Source organism: Lepidochelys kempii, chromosome 7 (genome assembly GCF_965140265.1).
Source record: "Lepidochelys kempii isolate rLepKem1 chromosome 7, rLepKem1.hap2, whole genome shotgun sequence".
Lineage (NCBI taxonomy): Eukaryota > Metazoa > Chordata > Testudines > Cheloniidae > Lepidochelys > Lepidochelys kempii.
In genome coordinates this window covers 33,070,222-33,086,423 of record NC_133262.1, presented here as the reverse complement: position 1 = coordinate 33,086,423, position 16,202 = coordinate 33,070,222, and the positions used below count along the sequence as shown (strand labels likewise).

General features: G+C 57.3%; 1 protein-coding gene across 25 annotated transcripts in view; it reads left to right on the top strand.

Annotated features, from left to right (window-relative positions):
* NRXN2 (neurexin 2) overlaps positions 1–16,202 on the top strand; it is a 274,548-nt gene that overhangs the window by 37,329 nt on the left and 221,017 nt on the right. For 22 of the 25 annotated variants that reach the window (XM_073351981.1, XM_073351970.1, XM_073351969.1 and 19 more), the window contains exons 3-4: positions 4,528–4,545; positions 14,535–14,564. In XM_073351981.1, the coding sequence (XP_073208082.1) occupies positions 4,528–4,545; positions 14,535–14,564 (48 nt within the window). The remainder of the gene's footprint in view (positions 1–4,527; positions 4,546–14,534; positions 14,565–16,202) is intronic. The other 3 variants (XM_073351968.1, XM_073351963.1, XM_073351962.1) reach the window with 1 other exon arrangement.

Genomic DNA, 16,202 nt, shown 5'->3' with positions numbered 1-16,202 from the left:
AGCTCCCATTGGCCGCAGTTCCCTGCCAATGGGCGCTGTGGAGTCGGTGCTCAGGGCAGGGGCAGCGTGTGGAGACACTACCCCCTCCCCTGCCCCCGGGGCCACAGGAACATGCTGGCCGCTTCCGGGAGCAAAGCAGCGCGGAGGGAGGGAGGCAGAGCGGGCAGGGAGCCACCTTAACCCTGCTGCTGGCACGTCTCTGTGCGCCCCTTGGGGGGAAGGGGGCAGAAGGTCTCCGTGTGCTGCCCGGGGTGGGGGTAGCGCAGGGAGCTGCCTCTCCCCCCCTCCCCCCCACCAGGGGCACGCAGAGAAGTGCCCACAGCCGGCCACTTCCAGGAGCGACGTGGGGCCACCGGCCATGGCATGCAGGCAGCCTGCCTGTCTGAGCCCTGCTGCGCCACCGGCCAGGATGCAGGGGCAGACTGTCAGATATTTGTCCTGCATTTTGGGGGCCACCCTGTCATTGGGGGCCCCGTGCCACTGCATGGTTTGTTTCATGGTAAATCTGCTCCTGAACTTACCAATTCACACATGGCATGCACACCTGTGCAGACCCACAGACAGATACACATGGCCTGCAGACAGATACGTGTAGTTCACACCCCGCCCCCTCAGCAGACCCTCAGACAGATACACATGGCCCGCAGAAAGTGTTGTTTTCACACACACACACCCCCAGCAGACCCTCAGACAGATACACATGGCCCGCAGAAAGTGTTGTTTTCACACACACACACCCCCAGCAGACCCTCAGACAGATACACATGGCCCGCAGAAAGTGTTGTTTTCACACACCCCCCCCCCCCCAGCAGACCTACAGGCAGATACGCATAGGCCGCAGACCCACAGACAGATATGTGTCGTCCCCCGTAGCAGACCTACAGGCAGAGGCAGACCCACATGTGCATGCCTAGAGTTGCTGTCTCCTCCTTTCTCCCTTGCCCCAATGTGCCCCATTTCCCCACCCTGGCCTTCCACATTCAATGGCTGTTTCAAGCCCCCAGACTCACTGGCTCATGCCTGCTGCCCTCCCCAGAGATTTCCCCTTGCCCAGCAGGGCGTGGGGTGGGGCAGGGGACAGAGTCTGAGGCTGGCACAGAGCTTGATGTGCAGGGGCCGACCCACTGGAATAGCGAGGCTTCTGGGGCAGGGAGCACTGGTCTCCCAGCAAGGCCTGCTCCCCGCAGTGCTTGGCCCTCATGGGGGGAATGGTCCCTTCCCTCCCCCAGCACAGCCTGCACAACATGGAGAGGGGAAGGGTCTCATCTCAGGTCATGCTGGGACCCAAGTGTCCTAGCTCCCAGGCACCCACTAGACCCCATTCTCTGCCCAGGGCTGGGGATAGAACCCAGGAGTCCGGACTCCCCCCAGGATGACAGGAGAGGAGTAGGTTTGGTTGGGGGCGCCCCCTTTTTCCCAGCCTTCTCCTGCCATGTGTTAGAGCCCACGTCAGCCCTGGCTAGCCTTTTGTTTGGGGTTGCCATGGAAACCAGCCCTTGCCACCTGCCCTGCTCATTTTGCTCAATTATCACTAAGGAGGATCCAGAGGGGCCTGGTGTCTTGGCACCCCTCCCCCACCCTGCCGTGCACAGAACTGGGGGTGTGGGGGTATCTGGGGTGCATTGGGGTGTCTGGTAGGGGGTAAATAGGGTGTCTGGTGGGGTATGTGGGGTGCATTGGGGTGTCTGTTGTAGGAGGTATCTGGGGGATGCTTGGGGTGCATTGGGAGACTCTAACCACTTACTCCACCCCAGCACCCCCTTCACAGTGGGGTCTGGAAGGAGAATGACCCCTCCTCCAATACACTGACCCAGTAGACTTCTTGTCGCAACCCCAGCACCTGGCTGTGGGGGAAGAGAGCACAGACCAGTGCATGAGCCTCCCCCTACCTCCCCACGATCATTTGCATACAGTATTAATGATGTTACCTGGGGCAAGGGGTGATCAGTCCCTGGGAACAGCTGGTGGGAGTGCAGCCATTGTAGGGGGCAAAGGCAGGTGTGGGGAGACCTCGGCAGAGCATTCCTGACTGCACCCCATTCTATGGAGAGCTCTGTGTGTGTGTGTGTGTGTGTGTGTGTGTGTGTTGGGGGATCAGTGTGTGTGGGTCAGGATTGAGGGGCACCAGCAAAGATATGGGGGGAAGCCCAGAGCTGGGATCACAGGGGGCTGCAGATCAGGATGAGGGGGCTGGCAGGGCTGTGGGGAGGGGGGAGCCTAGGCTTGGGATTGAGGGCTCTGGCGGATGAGTGCTGGGCTGGGATGGCAGGGGCTGTGGGTCGGGATTGAGGGCACCAGTGGAGCTGTGTCGCTTTCCCTTAGCTGTTTTGGCTGCTGTCCCTGGTCCTGACAGCTGCGGGGGGGTGGGGGGAGGGGTTTCTATTGGTGTCAGCGAGGAAGGGGGGAGGACTCTGTGGTTAGCCTGTTGGCCCCAGTTATTAGCTGTGAGCTCCTTGCCTTGGTCCGTTGTTATGAATTGCTTCACTTGTTGGTTTGGCTCCATTCTGTGGGAGGGGAAGGGTTGTGCTGAGGGGTGGGAGCCTTGGGCCCTGCACCATGTGTTGTGTCTGGGGGGACGTGGCTGGTCACACTCTGCTCAGACACAGCCCTCATTCAGCAGCCCCCTGAACTCTAGCCCTCGTGGTCACAAGGTGAGGCCTGTCTGAGTCTGCAGCCCCCTGCTGTCCCAGCCCTGGGCTCCACCCCCAGCCCTGCTGGTGCCCCCCCGTCCTGACCCGCAGACCCCTGCTAACTCAGCCCTGGGCTCCCCCCGTAGCCCTGCCAGTGCCCCCCAGTCCTGACGCACAGCCCCCTACTAATCCAGCCCTGGGCTTCCCCCCAGCCCTGCCAGTGCTCCCCTATGCACACCTGCAGCCCTCCACTGTCCCAGCCCTGGTGCCAGAAGGCTTCATGCTTCCTCACTCAGTGAGTCTGGGAATGGTAGTAAGGGACTAAAGAAATAATAAAGGTTGGTCATAAAACATTTAGTTACAACAGAAAGCGTCTGTCCTGCACTGAGCTCTGTGCAAACCCCCAGGGTCAAACCCAGGCATCCCACAGATCCTGCTTCCAGACCTGGCCCTCCACACTCACCCACTGGATCCTACTCCCTTCCCAAAGCTAGAGAGAGAACCCAGGAATCCTGGCTCAGCCCCACTCCTGCTCTAACCCACTAAACCCTGACTCTTTGCCCCTTGCTCTAACCTCTAGACCCCACTCCCCGAGCTGGGAATAGAACCCAGGAGTTCTGGCCCTTTCCCGTGGAGGGCACCCACGAAGATGAGTGAGCTCCTGGCTCCTGCCTACCATGTAGCCCCACCAAAGCAGCTGAGCCACGTGTTTACATCATCAAAGGGCCCTTCTGCACAGGGCTCACATCCCAGCCAAGGAGAGGGGCTCCTCCCACAGATCAAAGGCAGCTTCTGAAACTAGCCCAATCAACCCAGGTCCTTCAAAATAACCCCCCACCCCCACTCCATGGGCTTCCAGGCTGCCATGTGGGGCTGGAGTGCGATCACCAGCAGGGGGTGGGGTGAGGGGCATCGGCCGGGCTGAGATGGCCAGGGCTGTGGGTGGGGTGTGGAGCCCAGGCTGTGGGTGGGGTGAGGGGGACTGGGTGTGGAACCTGGGCTGAGATGGCCAGGGCTGTGGGTGGGGTGAGGGGCATCGGCCAGGCTGAGATGGCCAGGGCTATGGGGCACCAGTGGGACTGGGTGTGGAGGCCAGGCTGGGATGGCCAGGGATGTGGGTGTGGTGAGGGGCACCTGGGGCATTGGCTTGCACAGATCTTGTCCTGTTATGATTGGTTTGGCCTGTCACCCCTCCCCACCACTAACCCCTCCTGCCAACGTCTCTGGCACTGTGGTGGGGGGAGAGGGATTTAGTGTCTGTAAACTGGGACCCCAGACCCTGCCGACCCCAGACCCTGCCAACCCCAGACTGGGGAGTCTGGGGGGCCAGAGTGAGGGCTCCGCATAGAGAGCCCCACCATGGTCCTTTGGTTCCCATCCTGCCCACTGCCCTGAGGAAGCCCATAGTGGGGAAATTGTGGGGCAGGACTGGGGGATTGGCGAACTCAGCACACTGTGCTCCTCCAGCCTATTTCCCCCTTCCCTAGGGGCAGCATGCTCCCTACCGTCTATCCTCACCCCCCGGGGGCAGCATGGCCCCTACAGTCTGTCCCGCCCAGGGGCAGCGTGGCCCCCTACCGTCTATCCCAGCCCCCCAAGGGCAGCTTGGCCCCTAACATCTATCCCCTCTGCCCTGGGGGCAGCGTGACTCCCTACAGTCTATCCCCCCCATGCGCCGGGGGCAGCGTGGCCCCCTATGGTCTATCCTCACCTCTGGAAGCAGTGTGGCTCCCTACGGTCTATTCCCCTGGGGGGCAGCATTGTCTCCTATGGTCTCTTTACCTAGTTATCTGTAAATGTGTGTCTGTGCTGGTGGCCTGGCCCCCCCCTCACTAACTCCCTCTCTTTCTTTCTCTGTGTGTCTGTCTGGCTGCGTCTGTGGGGGTGTCGGTGGCAGAAGAGCATACGATGGAAGGTGAGTGACCCCTTTGCATTCTCTGTGCTGGCTTTGGATGGTGTGGGTTGGGGCCATGCTACAAGAAGCAAATTCATGTCTTGCCGGGGTGGGGGAGCTGTTTCCTGCTCCCTTGCCCTGTGAGGGTCCATCGAGGAGTGCCTGGACTTGGGGGGCTCCTGGGTGACTGGGTTGGGGTTTCCCTGTGTTCCAGCAGCACCCCAGCTCTGTGCTCCCCCCACATGATGGTGAATTGGATCCCAAGGGGTCACTTCCTGCCAGGGTGTCTGTCTTGGGGTTGCCCCTACAGCCAGACATCGCCAGTTGTCTTGGGGTCCCCCCAGTCTCCCAGGGTTTACCTTGTCTCGGTGTGGGGGATAAGAGCACAGTAATAGCAGTCTGTCTCTGTGGCTGTTTGCCCCACATGGGAAGGGTCATATACTGCTTTGTTGCTGGGGCGGTGGGGGGAGGGGGGCTAGTGTCAGACCCTATGCGTGATCCGACACGAGGGGGTTAGGGAAGGACTGGATCAGAACCGAGATATTGGAGTGGAGAGCTTCCCCACAAACACAGCCCATAGAGCCCTGTACTGCTCTGCTAGACTGGAATAGTCCGTTGGGAGCGATCCTGCCCTGGGGGTGGAATAGACTGCACCCCACAAATTAGAAGGCACCCCCACTTCTGTGGCTTTCCCAGCCCCCATGCTCTCCTTCCTGCCCCCAAGCCCCTCCTCCCTGGGCTCTGGACCGTCCCCTTTCTCATTACTCCTTGAGGGGTTGTCTCGCTTGTGGATGTAGCCTTGGCATTTGTGGGCAGGGTTGTGGCCTCGATTTGATTGTGAGTTTTGTGGAGCTTGTCTAAGAGACCAGGGAGGGGGGTGGTATGGGGAGGGGGTATTGCCCTTGTCTATCCCCCATGCAGTAACGGGGGGATGGGTTGCACGGGGAGTTACAGGGGGCAGGGAATGTTATTTCTATGGAGGGATTGTTCGGTGCAGGTGCTTTGGTGTGTCAGTGTGGTGTGTGTGTGCTGTGTTGTGCGGGCAGTGCATGGAGGTGAGTCCATGGAGGTTGTGTTCAGATGTGAGTGCATGTGGGACGTGTGTGGGGGGGTATGTGGGATATATGACTGCATTGTGAATGTGTGTTCAGTGAGCATGCACGAGCACTGTGTGTGTGGGCACATGTGCACATTCAGAGTGCGTGAGTGGTGTGTGTGTGTACACGCTCACAGTGAGTGTGTGTGTGTTTCTGTGTGTGCGTGCGCTGAGTGAGTGAGTGGTATGTGCGTGCTCAGAGTGCAAGTGGTGTGTGTGTCTGTGCAGAGTGTGAGTGGTTGTGCGTGTGTGCAGAGTATGTGAGTGATGTTTGTGTGTGTGAGTGGGGTGTGTGTGTGAGTGGTGTGCGTGAGTGGGGTGTGTGTGCTCAGAGTGTGTGAGTGGGGTGTGTGTGTGTGTAAGTGCAGTGTGTGTTTGTGTACTCTGTTGAGTGTTGAATGTTGATGTGTGTTGTGGTGCTTGTAAATACAAGTTGTGTCTGTGAGGGGTGTGTGTGTTGTATATTTGATTTCTCAGTTGTGGTCCCATATGGGAAAGGGGCCCAATCCCCATGGGAGAACCTGGTCCCCCAACCCATCTCCCCATCCTGTTGCCCAGTTACCAGGGCCAAGAAGGCATCCCAGAGTATCCAGGGAGGGCAACTCCATACCCTGCCCCCTCCCCCACAGGATCCCTGTATGGACAACTCCTGTGCCAGGGGCTGCATCTCAGTGCTGGGCAAGGGATCCCAGCATAAAGGGCTCTGCAGCCCACCCCACAGGCATCTGCATCTCAGCACTGGGTGAGGGATGCCTGTATAAATATCCCCTGCAGCTCAACCCCACCCCCACACTGCTCTCCAGCCCCACACACACACACTCTGCCCCTCACTTCTTTTTTCCCCCAGAGCTTGCCAACCAGTCCCTACACACACTAGGACTAGGTCGTAGCAGGTGCCCCCCGCCCAGCATTCCCCGCCCCCCTGAACCGGACAGACCCCGTTCTGTCCCTGGCTCTGCCTGCTGGGTAAATTCATTTTTTTCCATTCATGCTGAACCTCAGCTGGGAGCTCAGGGCAGCAGCCATTTCCCTCTCCAAATCCTATCTCATATTGCATTGGCAGGTGTGTTATTGTAGGGTCTCCTGGGTGTGTTGGGGCTGTGTGGGCTGGTGTTTTACTGTAGGGTCTCCTGAAGCATGGCAGCTGTCCTCCCAGGTCAGTTACTGTAGGGTCTACCCAAAACACAGGGCAGTGCGGCATGCAGAATGGGTGCTGTGCCGGGCTGGGGTGTGTTTGTGTTTGGGAATGGGAGGGCTCTGGGCTTGGGAGGCTGCCCCCCAGCAGGCTGGTGTGCTCCACGGAGGAGAGTTTGGGGTTGGATGAGTAGGGGTGTAGATAGCACCCGTTTTGCAAGCAGACCCAGGAGTCCCCAAGCAAGGGGGGAATCCAGCCAGTTGCTCCCTGCTCCTTTCCCACAATCCCCCTGGCAGCTGGCTGGCTGAGTGCCGCAGTAAATGATGGGCAACGGAGAGGGGTTGGCAGTTGTGGGGTTCCCAGGGCCTGAGGGGAGCCGTGGGTGCGTGTGTGTGTGTGTGTGTGTCTGGGAGCTTTGGGGGACTCAGGGGACCTGTGAGGGGAAGCCTCTTGCCTGCATTTTCCCTGCCCCCTCCCCCCAACTCGCTGGGTGAGGCTTGTCCCCGAGCAGCCATCTCAAGACACCAGCTCAGAGACTGTGCTCCTCTCTAACGTGCTCTCTATCGCCCCCATTGCAGAGACCCTGCTCCAGCGCACCCCACATCCACTCACGGAGACCATGCTGCCTACCCCATCACAATCCACCCCCATGGAGGCCATGCCCCCCACTCCATTGCAAGAGCAGGCTTAGAGCAGGGAGGGGGCTGGGAGCCAGAACTCCTGGGTTCTAGCCTCAGCTCTGGGAGGGGCGTGGCTGTTGCTAGTTGGTGGAGCAGGTTGTGTTTCAGGGTGGGGACTGGGCACTCTGGGGGCTGCTTCCCTGGAGTGTGATTGTGCCCGTGTCATGAGCAGGGGGATGTGTGGGAGGGGAATGGGGGCTCCACTGGGCCCCCCTCTAGTGGAGCCTGGATGCAGTGTGTGTGTGGGAGGGGAATGGGACTAACTCTTTGGGGGGGGACGGTGTGTGTGTGTCCCTGCTTGTATCTCCCCTTCCCCCGCTTGTATTCTGCTGCTGTGTCTTCGCACAGCGCCAGTGTGGAATTAGTGTGTGTGGGCGTTTGTGTGTAAGTCTGCTCTTGTCTCTTGCCACCATTTTGTCCCTTGGTGGCCTAATGGGGAGAGGGTGACTGGCCGTGTGTGTGTGTGACTGGCTGTCTCCCTGGAGTTGTGTAGGGGCGCAGCTGTGTGTGTGTGTCTTTTGGAGGGGTTACAGGTGGTGTGCGTGAGCTGACGTTGTGTGTTTGTGGGGGTACAGACTCTGTGTGTGTGTGTGTGTGTGTGTGTTTGTTTGTGAGTGTCCTGGCACCCCCTGATGCTGTGTGCTGCAGTGCGGGGGACGGACAGGCGTCTGTGCTGGGGAGATAAGATTTAGCAGCATGGTGACTTGATGTCATGTCTGCTTAGAACAGGAATCACCGAAGAGAGGGTGGGGACTTGGGTGCTGCAGCCTCCCCCTCCCACTGGGTGAAGAGGCAGGGGGCATCATGGAGGGGGTGAGATACGTTACATGGGAGGCACTTGGTTTCCACAGACAAGAGTATGGGCACAGCAGCCTGGGTATTGTGTGCGCGGTGGACATGGGGGGCTGCACACATATAGTCAGTGCACACAGACACTCGCCTCCCATGCGTTGTGTGGGTATAGAATAGGTGTGCAAATGTGCCATGTGGAATATAGCCCTCCTGCGTGTTTTCTGTGCATTTCCCCATGTTTGTGGGTGAATAATTTGCATGGAATGTGCCTCTCCCATGTGTTTGGCTTGGGTGGCACATGTCTGCGTGTAAGAATGTTGGATGCATGATGTGCTTCCTGAGTATTGTGTGTGTGTGTGTGTGTGTATGTGTGAGCATACCATGTGGAACATGAACCTCTGGTGGTTTCTGTGTGTGCAGAGTATGGCTGTGGGTGACAGTGTTGGAGCACCCCCCTTCCTGTGTTCCCCATGTGTGGGGTGAGAACATGCATACAGTTGTGTTCTGCTTAGCCACACATGGACCCATACAAAGCACATGCCACCTGTGGAGTCTGCATATGTCTGCAGGGGAAACGAGATGCCCATCTCCTCTGCATGTATTGTGTTTGGAGTAGGTGCTGCCCATGAGGGTGTGTGTGCTTCTATGTTCATGTCTGTGTGAGTGCATGTATGTTGCCTGTCTTTTGAACCCACACCACCTGTGTGCAGAGTCTGTACGATAGGCCCCACCTTTCCCTTGCATGTGCAGAGAAAGCAGTCCTGTGCATCCTTTGGCCCGTACATCATTGGCGTGAAAGATGTGCACATGGTCACATGGGTGTGCAAACACACCTCTGCCTCCTCTGGCTTCTTGCACCTCCCATCCATGCCCCACAACCCCCCACCCCTCCCACACAATGAACTTTCCTTTCCTGGCTCTCCCCATTTGAAGGCTGGGGCAGACAGCTGCAGCACCCACCCCATTAGTCCATGACTCCCAGTACCCCTGCCCTTATTCCCCCCAGCATCCAAACTCATGAGGGCCAATGGCCTTGTGTTATGCTAATAAAAGGGGCCATTGGAACCAATTGAGTATTGATATGCAAATGAGGGAGATTGGAACCAATGAGCTCATGTTATGCAAATACCTGAATTGTGATTTGCATTATTTGGGGCCCTGCACTGTTATTAATCTCCCGGGCAGCAGCTCCATGCCGATTACGGGCCTGTCATTAACTGACATGATCCGAGACAAAGCAGGGCATGTTATCTGGGCGCCCGGGCCAGGCCAGTGGACAGGGCCATTAATCACCCCCCACCCCAGACTGCTCTGGGCAAGCACAGGCTCTCGTGTGCATGAGTGAGTGGGCATGTGTAGCGTGCACACATGTGTGAGTGCATGATGTTGTGAAGGATCGGGTCAGGGTGTGAGGGGACCTACCCAAGTGTGTGCATGTGGCATACATATGTGTGTGAATGGGTGTGTAAGGGCACAAGGGAGGATGTAAGGGTGTGAGCGTCACAGGGTTTAAGGCCAGGAGGAACCACCTGATCTGTATAGCACAGGCCAGCACCCATATACCAAACCCAGCACCTGCAATGAAACCAAAGCCCACGGGAGACTAGACAGTGATGTGCCACAGGCAGAGAAGAGGAGGGACCAGAGGGCGCTATGGCCTGAGGCCAATGAAGTGAGAAATACCCAGGTGATCTTGGTGATCGACCAGCGCCCACACACTGCAGAGGAAGGCAACCCTTCTCCCCCCACCCCCAAGGTCCCTGCCAATCTAACTTGGGTAAAATTCCTTCCTGACCCCACATGGGCCACCAGCTAGAGCCTGAGCATGTGAGCAAGAGCCAGCCAACACCTGGGCAGAGAATGCTCAGTGCCACCTCAGAGTCCTGGCCCTCCCCGCCCAATGTCCCGTCTCCAGCCACGTGCAAGGCTGTGCGGCATACTCAACAGTGCCTGTGTCACGCCGTGACTGCAACGGTAGGCGTGCGTGCTGCAGATGGTGAATGTCGGGGCAGGTGCAAGCCCATGTAGGAGCATGTTGTACATGTACCAGAATGTCCTGGTGTGTGTGTGTGTGTGTGTGTGTGTGTGTGAGAGATACCCCAGTATGTCACCATGTTCTGTTGTTTGTGTGTTTGGCATGTGTTGGCATGTTGGAATGTGTGTGTGGCGTGTGCCCATATGTGATTGTGTGTTTGTGTCTATAGGCTAGGCAGGTGCACCTACATGAGAGGTGTGTAGTGTGTGTGTGTCTGCATGGGGCGTGAAGGTAGGAGTGTGCATGCAAGGGAGGGTCTGTGTAAAGTGACTGTGTGAGGGAGGGTCATGTGGCATGTGTGCAGGGGAGGCCTGTGTAAAGTGAGTGTGCATGTGAGGGCCTGTGCGGTGAGTGTCAGGAGGGCACAGGTGCTGGGGGGCTGGCAGCGTTGGCTGTCTGTGCTCACACAGCTGTGAGCAGTTGCCAGTAAGGAGGCTGGGGTGGGACCCCGGCGGACGCTGGGTATGATTTATAGCCTCCCAACTGCCAGAAGCTGCTGCATAATAGAGCTGGGGTCTCCTGGTTAGTGTGGGGGGAGGGTGGCTGGGAGAGCAGGGCTGCAGGTCAGGATTGTGGGGCACCAGCTTCATCCTTCCTTCCGTGGTGCCAGTGGACACTGTCCTCCCCCCATGGCTTTCTCTCCAGAGGGCCCCCGTCCTGCCAGGGTATTGGGGGGAGGCTGTAGTGTTGGAACAATATGGCCACCGCTGTCATGCCTGAGGGATCCTTGGAGCTGGTCTCCATGGTGACGGGAGGAGAGCAGACAGCATCCTAATGTGCCAGGCCTGGGCCTGTGGAGGGGGGTGTTTGGGCCTGGTCTCAGCCTCCATGCAGTTTCCACCCCCCTCCTCCTTCCCCTCTCCAGTCCTCCCCCACACTGCAGCCCCTACATCTGCAGGGAAGCCTGCTGCAGCTCCCTGCCCACCTTCCCAAGCTCCCCGCACCTGTGGCCATTAACTCTTCACCCACTGTAGCCCTCACAGCCCCAAGATCCTGCTCCACACAGACTCCCCACGGCAGTGTGTCCCCAGTGTGCAATCTCGGGGAGTCAAGACTCTGTGGTTGCTGTCGGCTCACAGTAGCCAGGTGGCCAGTTGGGATGTCACTGAGCAGCACGGCCTACTGGAAATCAGGCTGATACCCAGCAGACTCGTTTCATGTCACCCTGTGGAAGATGGCCAAGGGATAGTGGCTTCATATCACCCCCACTGCCACCCCCAAGCCTACCACCCCTGCCTTGGATTGGAGCTGGGGCTTTCCAGAGGGGCCAGGCCCCATGTCCCATTTCCCACCCCGCTGAGCCAGGGATTAGGGCATGAGGATTCCTGGGTTCTGTCCCTGGCTCTGGGAGGGGAGCGGGGTGTAGTGGTTAGAGCAGGACTGCGTGAGATGGGAGCCAGGACTCCTGTCTTTGAAGGTCAAACTCTCCTGCCCCTGCAGGGTATAAGCCCTACAGGCTGCAAATGGTGCCTTTGGGCTGGGTAGAGGTGGTGAGGGATAAGGGGAAGCATGCGTCTTGGGGTGGGGCATCTGGGTGTGGGGCAGAGAGGGCTCCATGTCATTTGCATGAAATGGCCTGATGTCTTGGAAGCAGCTGCCTGGCGCGGGGAGAGGAGCGCACATGATGATTAATGACACGGGAGGCACTGTGGCGGGCGGGAGAGAAATATTAATGCCTCCTGCTCCTGCCTGCCCATCTTCATCCTTGCCCTCAGGGGAGGGGTGGGAGAAGAGCAGAAGGAGGGGCTGTTTCGGGAATTAGCTACCCTTTGCTCCTGGCTCCCCACACAGTGGCTCCGCACAGTTCCCTCCATGAGAGACAGAGGGTTGGGATGCTTGGCCTGATGGATCCCCTGTGATCTATCCCCCACACCTCAATCTATCAGGAGGCAGCATGGGGGCTGGGCAGAGTGGATCCCAGCACTTGATCCCAAGAGCTCTACCCCTCACACCCTGATCTCTCAGAAGGGAGCACGGAGCCTAGTCTGGGTGAGTCCCAGTGGTTGATCCCAAGGGATCTATCCCCCCAGTCTGTCAGAAGGCAGTGCAGGTCCTAGGCTGGGTGAATCCCAGCAGTTGATCCCCAGAGATCTATCCCCCACACCCTGATCTCTCAGGAGGGAGTGTGGAGGATGGGGTGGGTGGATCCCAACAGGGGATCCCAGGGGATCTTTATTCCCTCTTTGATCTATTGGAATGGAAGGTACCATAGGGGCTGGACCCAGGGGTCAATCCAAGGTGATCTATCCCCCCAATACAATGTATTGTTAGGTAGGGCAGAGGCTAGGCTTGTTGGATCCTAGCAGCTGATCCCAGGAGATCTGTTAATTGCCACATAATGATCTATCCGGAGGCAGCACATGATCTGGGCTGGGTGGATCCCAGCAGCTGGACCCCAGGGATCTACCCCCATGGTCTGTCAGGAGGTGGTATGAGGGCTGGGCTGGGTGGATCCAGCAGCTGATCCCCACATCCCAGTCTTCTGCACCACTGCAGACTGACATATGCAGCATGCAAAGCTGAGTTGCAGTGATCAGGCAGGAACTGGGCTGTAAGCAGGGGAATCTGCCCAAATGCCATGAGCCGTCCCGTTTCCTTTCCAACCCCCAACCTCCATAAGTAGCCAAAATCAGATGGGAAACCAGAGCGGCCATAGCAACGGGCATCTAAACCCTTGTTAGAAGTTAGGGTATGGCCCCCAATTCTGTCATGCAAGAGGGAGGGGAGTGGGGTGTAGTGGGGTAGAGGAGGCAAGGCTTGGAGCCAGGACTCCTGGGTTCAGTTCCTGATTCTGGGAGCTGAATAGGGTCTGGTGGTTAGAGGGGCGTGATGGTTTGGGATTCAGGACTCCTGGGATTCACAGGGTCCCTGTCTACTCTAGCAGCCCCTGCTTCCCCAAGGAGGGACGGGCGATGGCCTGGGTTGGAGGAAACCATGTGGGGTTGCACCTGGCCTTACCCCTTGTTTGGAGTCTCCCACCCTGCAGGGTAAGCGATGGCTCTGAGGTATTGTAACTGCCCCACCATGCTGCCATGCATGAGGGTCGCATCTCTTCAATCAGTGTTTCCTTTCTCTCTGCGCTGGGAGGTGCCAGGCTGGGGTGGCAAAAATGCCCAGGAGCAGCAGGTGTCGGAGGTACAAGGGTGCTTGGCAGCGAAGCTGTTGATGTTGGTCTCTGCTGGTGCTGAGACAGCCACCTGTGTTCCTGCGGGGTGACGCTGATTTGCCCCGGGGTGAGTGCGAGGGGAGCCAGCCCCAGTGAGTGCCATGGGGTTACTCCGGGTCTAGGCTGGGTGGGCAAGAGGGGAACCGGCACTGGTGGCTGCAGCGGAGTGACGCCTGATTTTCACTGTGTGTGTCGCTCCTCTGGCTTTGGCGGTGTTCCCGTGTCAGACTGGGGGAGGGGAAGAGCAATCAGCACTACTGCCTTCCCTGGAGTGACTCCTGGTTTACACCATGGTGACCAAAAGGGTAATTCTCTCCACTGACTTCTGTGGAGTGACTCCGTCCTGACTGACACCTGTACATAGCTCTTCTCATTGTGATGCAGTTAGCCCTGCTTCCAACTGGGCTGCGGTAGGGGAAAAGTCTCCCTACTGACTGCTGGGGAGTTCGTTCCTCCTGATTTACACCGGGGGCAGCTCCTTTTGCCTGACTGGGATCACTCCTGAGTCACTTGGGCGGTGCGAGAGGCCAGCCAGTCCCCAGCTAACCCTGGTGACCTCCCACCACTAACCCCCTTGCCTCCCAAAGCAGCAGTACGCTCCAGCTCTTCCTGCAGGACCCTCCGGCACCAAAGGCAACATCGTCCCCTACATGCCTTCTCAGGCCTTGGTTTGTGTCTCTTTCTCCATTGTTATTTTTTCTTAATTTTATTGTTTAACTGGAAAAAAAAAGAAGCATTTCCCCGTCTCTCTGCCACAGAGGGGCCCCGAATGCTTTTTTTTTTTTTTTTAAGAGTCTAATAAAGACCCCTCACAGACTCTCTTCTGTCGTCCTCTTTCAATTTCAGTTCGATCTGTCCGGGCTTTTGAGTTCTCTCTCTCTTTTTCCTTCCCTTTCTTGTTTTTGTTCACTCTGTTTCGGCATCCGAACCCCTTTTCTCTCTCTCTCCCCCCACCCTTTTTCTCTCCCCCTGGGGCCTGGATGTCTGTCACAAGTTAAAAACAGCTTTTAAATTGTGGCAAAAAGATTAAACCCTCCTTTTTTCTGTGCGTTTATATGACTAGTCTTTTTTCTTTCTTTCTTTTTATCTTTTCCTCTCCCCTCAAGGTCCTGCTCATCTGACGTTAAACAGCCAAGGTATGACACTTTACCTTTGTTATTTTCACCCCAACGAACAGAAGTTTTAATTTCCACTCCTCCCTTCTGATCTTCCCACCATCCCTCCTTCATTTCTCTCTTCCGGTTATTTTTCTTCCCTCTCTCCCTCCCTCCCCCCCTCCCTCCCTCCCATCCGCTTGATTCATCTCTCGACTCGCGGTGGTTTCTGCCATGGTCCCAGATGTTTTGCTCGACCAGCCGTGTTGTACAGCCGGGTGGTAGAGAGTCAAGCATGTGCCAAAGCCAAAAGGATAAAACTAGATTTCCTGCACTGTGAAGCTGGGGCAAACAGCATGTGGCTCAGGGCGATGCTCTGATTGTTAGCAGCCGTGTCTATGGTGATGGCTGTGGGGGGATTTTGAAGGCAGGGGGTAGACCCCTCAGCCAAGAGGAAATCAGCATAGCTGTGTTGAAACCAGCTGAAGTGTGCTGATTTGCACTAGCCTGGGATCTGGGCCTCTGCTTTTTAACTGGTGTTTGCTTAACATTGCTTGTGCGCAGTTAGTGATGATTCACAAGGGTGCCTGTGTGTGGCACATAAGAGAAAATCGACCTTTGCACTGAGACAAGAGGTGTGCGTGTGTGTGTCCCAGCAGTAAAGACCTTTGCACTCAGACCCAGGGGTGTGCGTGTGTGTCCTGGAGCTATAGAGTCTTGCACTGATACACAAGGGTGTCTGTGAGTGTCCCGGCGGTATGGACCCTCACACTGAGACATGAGTGCATGTATGTGTTGACTGGTGCTATGGATCCTAGCAGTGAGACCTGAGGGGATGTGTGCGTGTCCTGGCAGTACAGACTCTTGTAGGGAGACACGTGTCCTGCGTGTATCCCTGTTGGTACAGACCCTCATGCTGAGACACACGGGGGTGTGTCTGAAGTGGTGGTACGGCCCGTGGCAGCGAAACACAGGGGCGTGCCTGTGTGTCCTGACTGTATAGAGCTTGAAATGACACATGAGGGTGTGTACGTGTTCTCGTGGTACAGACCCTCACACTGACACCCACGGACATGTGTGTGTCCCAGCGGAATGGACTCTTTCATTGAGACTCGAGGATGTGTGCATCTTGCCATGTTACGGACTCTCACATTCAGACAGGGGTGTACACGTGTGTGTCCTGGTGGTATGGACCCTCGAGATGCAAGGGTATGAGTATGTGCATCTTGGCGGAACGGAAGATCACACTGACACACGTAGGGGTGTGTGTGTTCCTGTGTTACAGACCCTTGCACTGAGAAATGAGAGCATGGATATGTACCAGACTGTGGTATGGACCCTCACACTGAGACAGGGAATTGTTTGTGTGTGTTCTGGTTGTATGGACCCTTGAAATAAGGCATTAGTGTGTGTGTGTGTACTGCGGGTACGAACCCTCACACTGAGACATGAGGGTGTGCGTGTGTATCCCAGTGCTTCAGAACCTTGCACTGAGATGCGAGGGTATGCACGTGTGTCCCAGGGCATGAATGCTTCCACTGAGACGGAGGATTTGCGTGTGTGTCTCGGGGGTATGCACCATCCCACTGAGACAGGAGAGTGTGTCTTGGTGGTATGAACTCTCCCACTGAGACAGGAGGGGGTGTGTGTGTGGGGGGGTAGGAACCCTGACACTGAGAC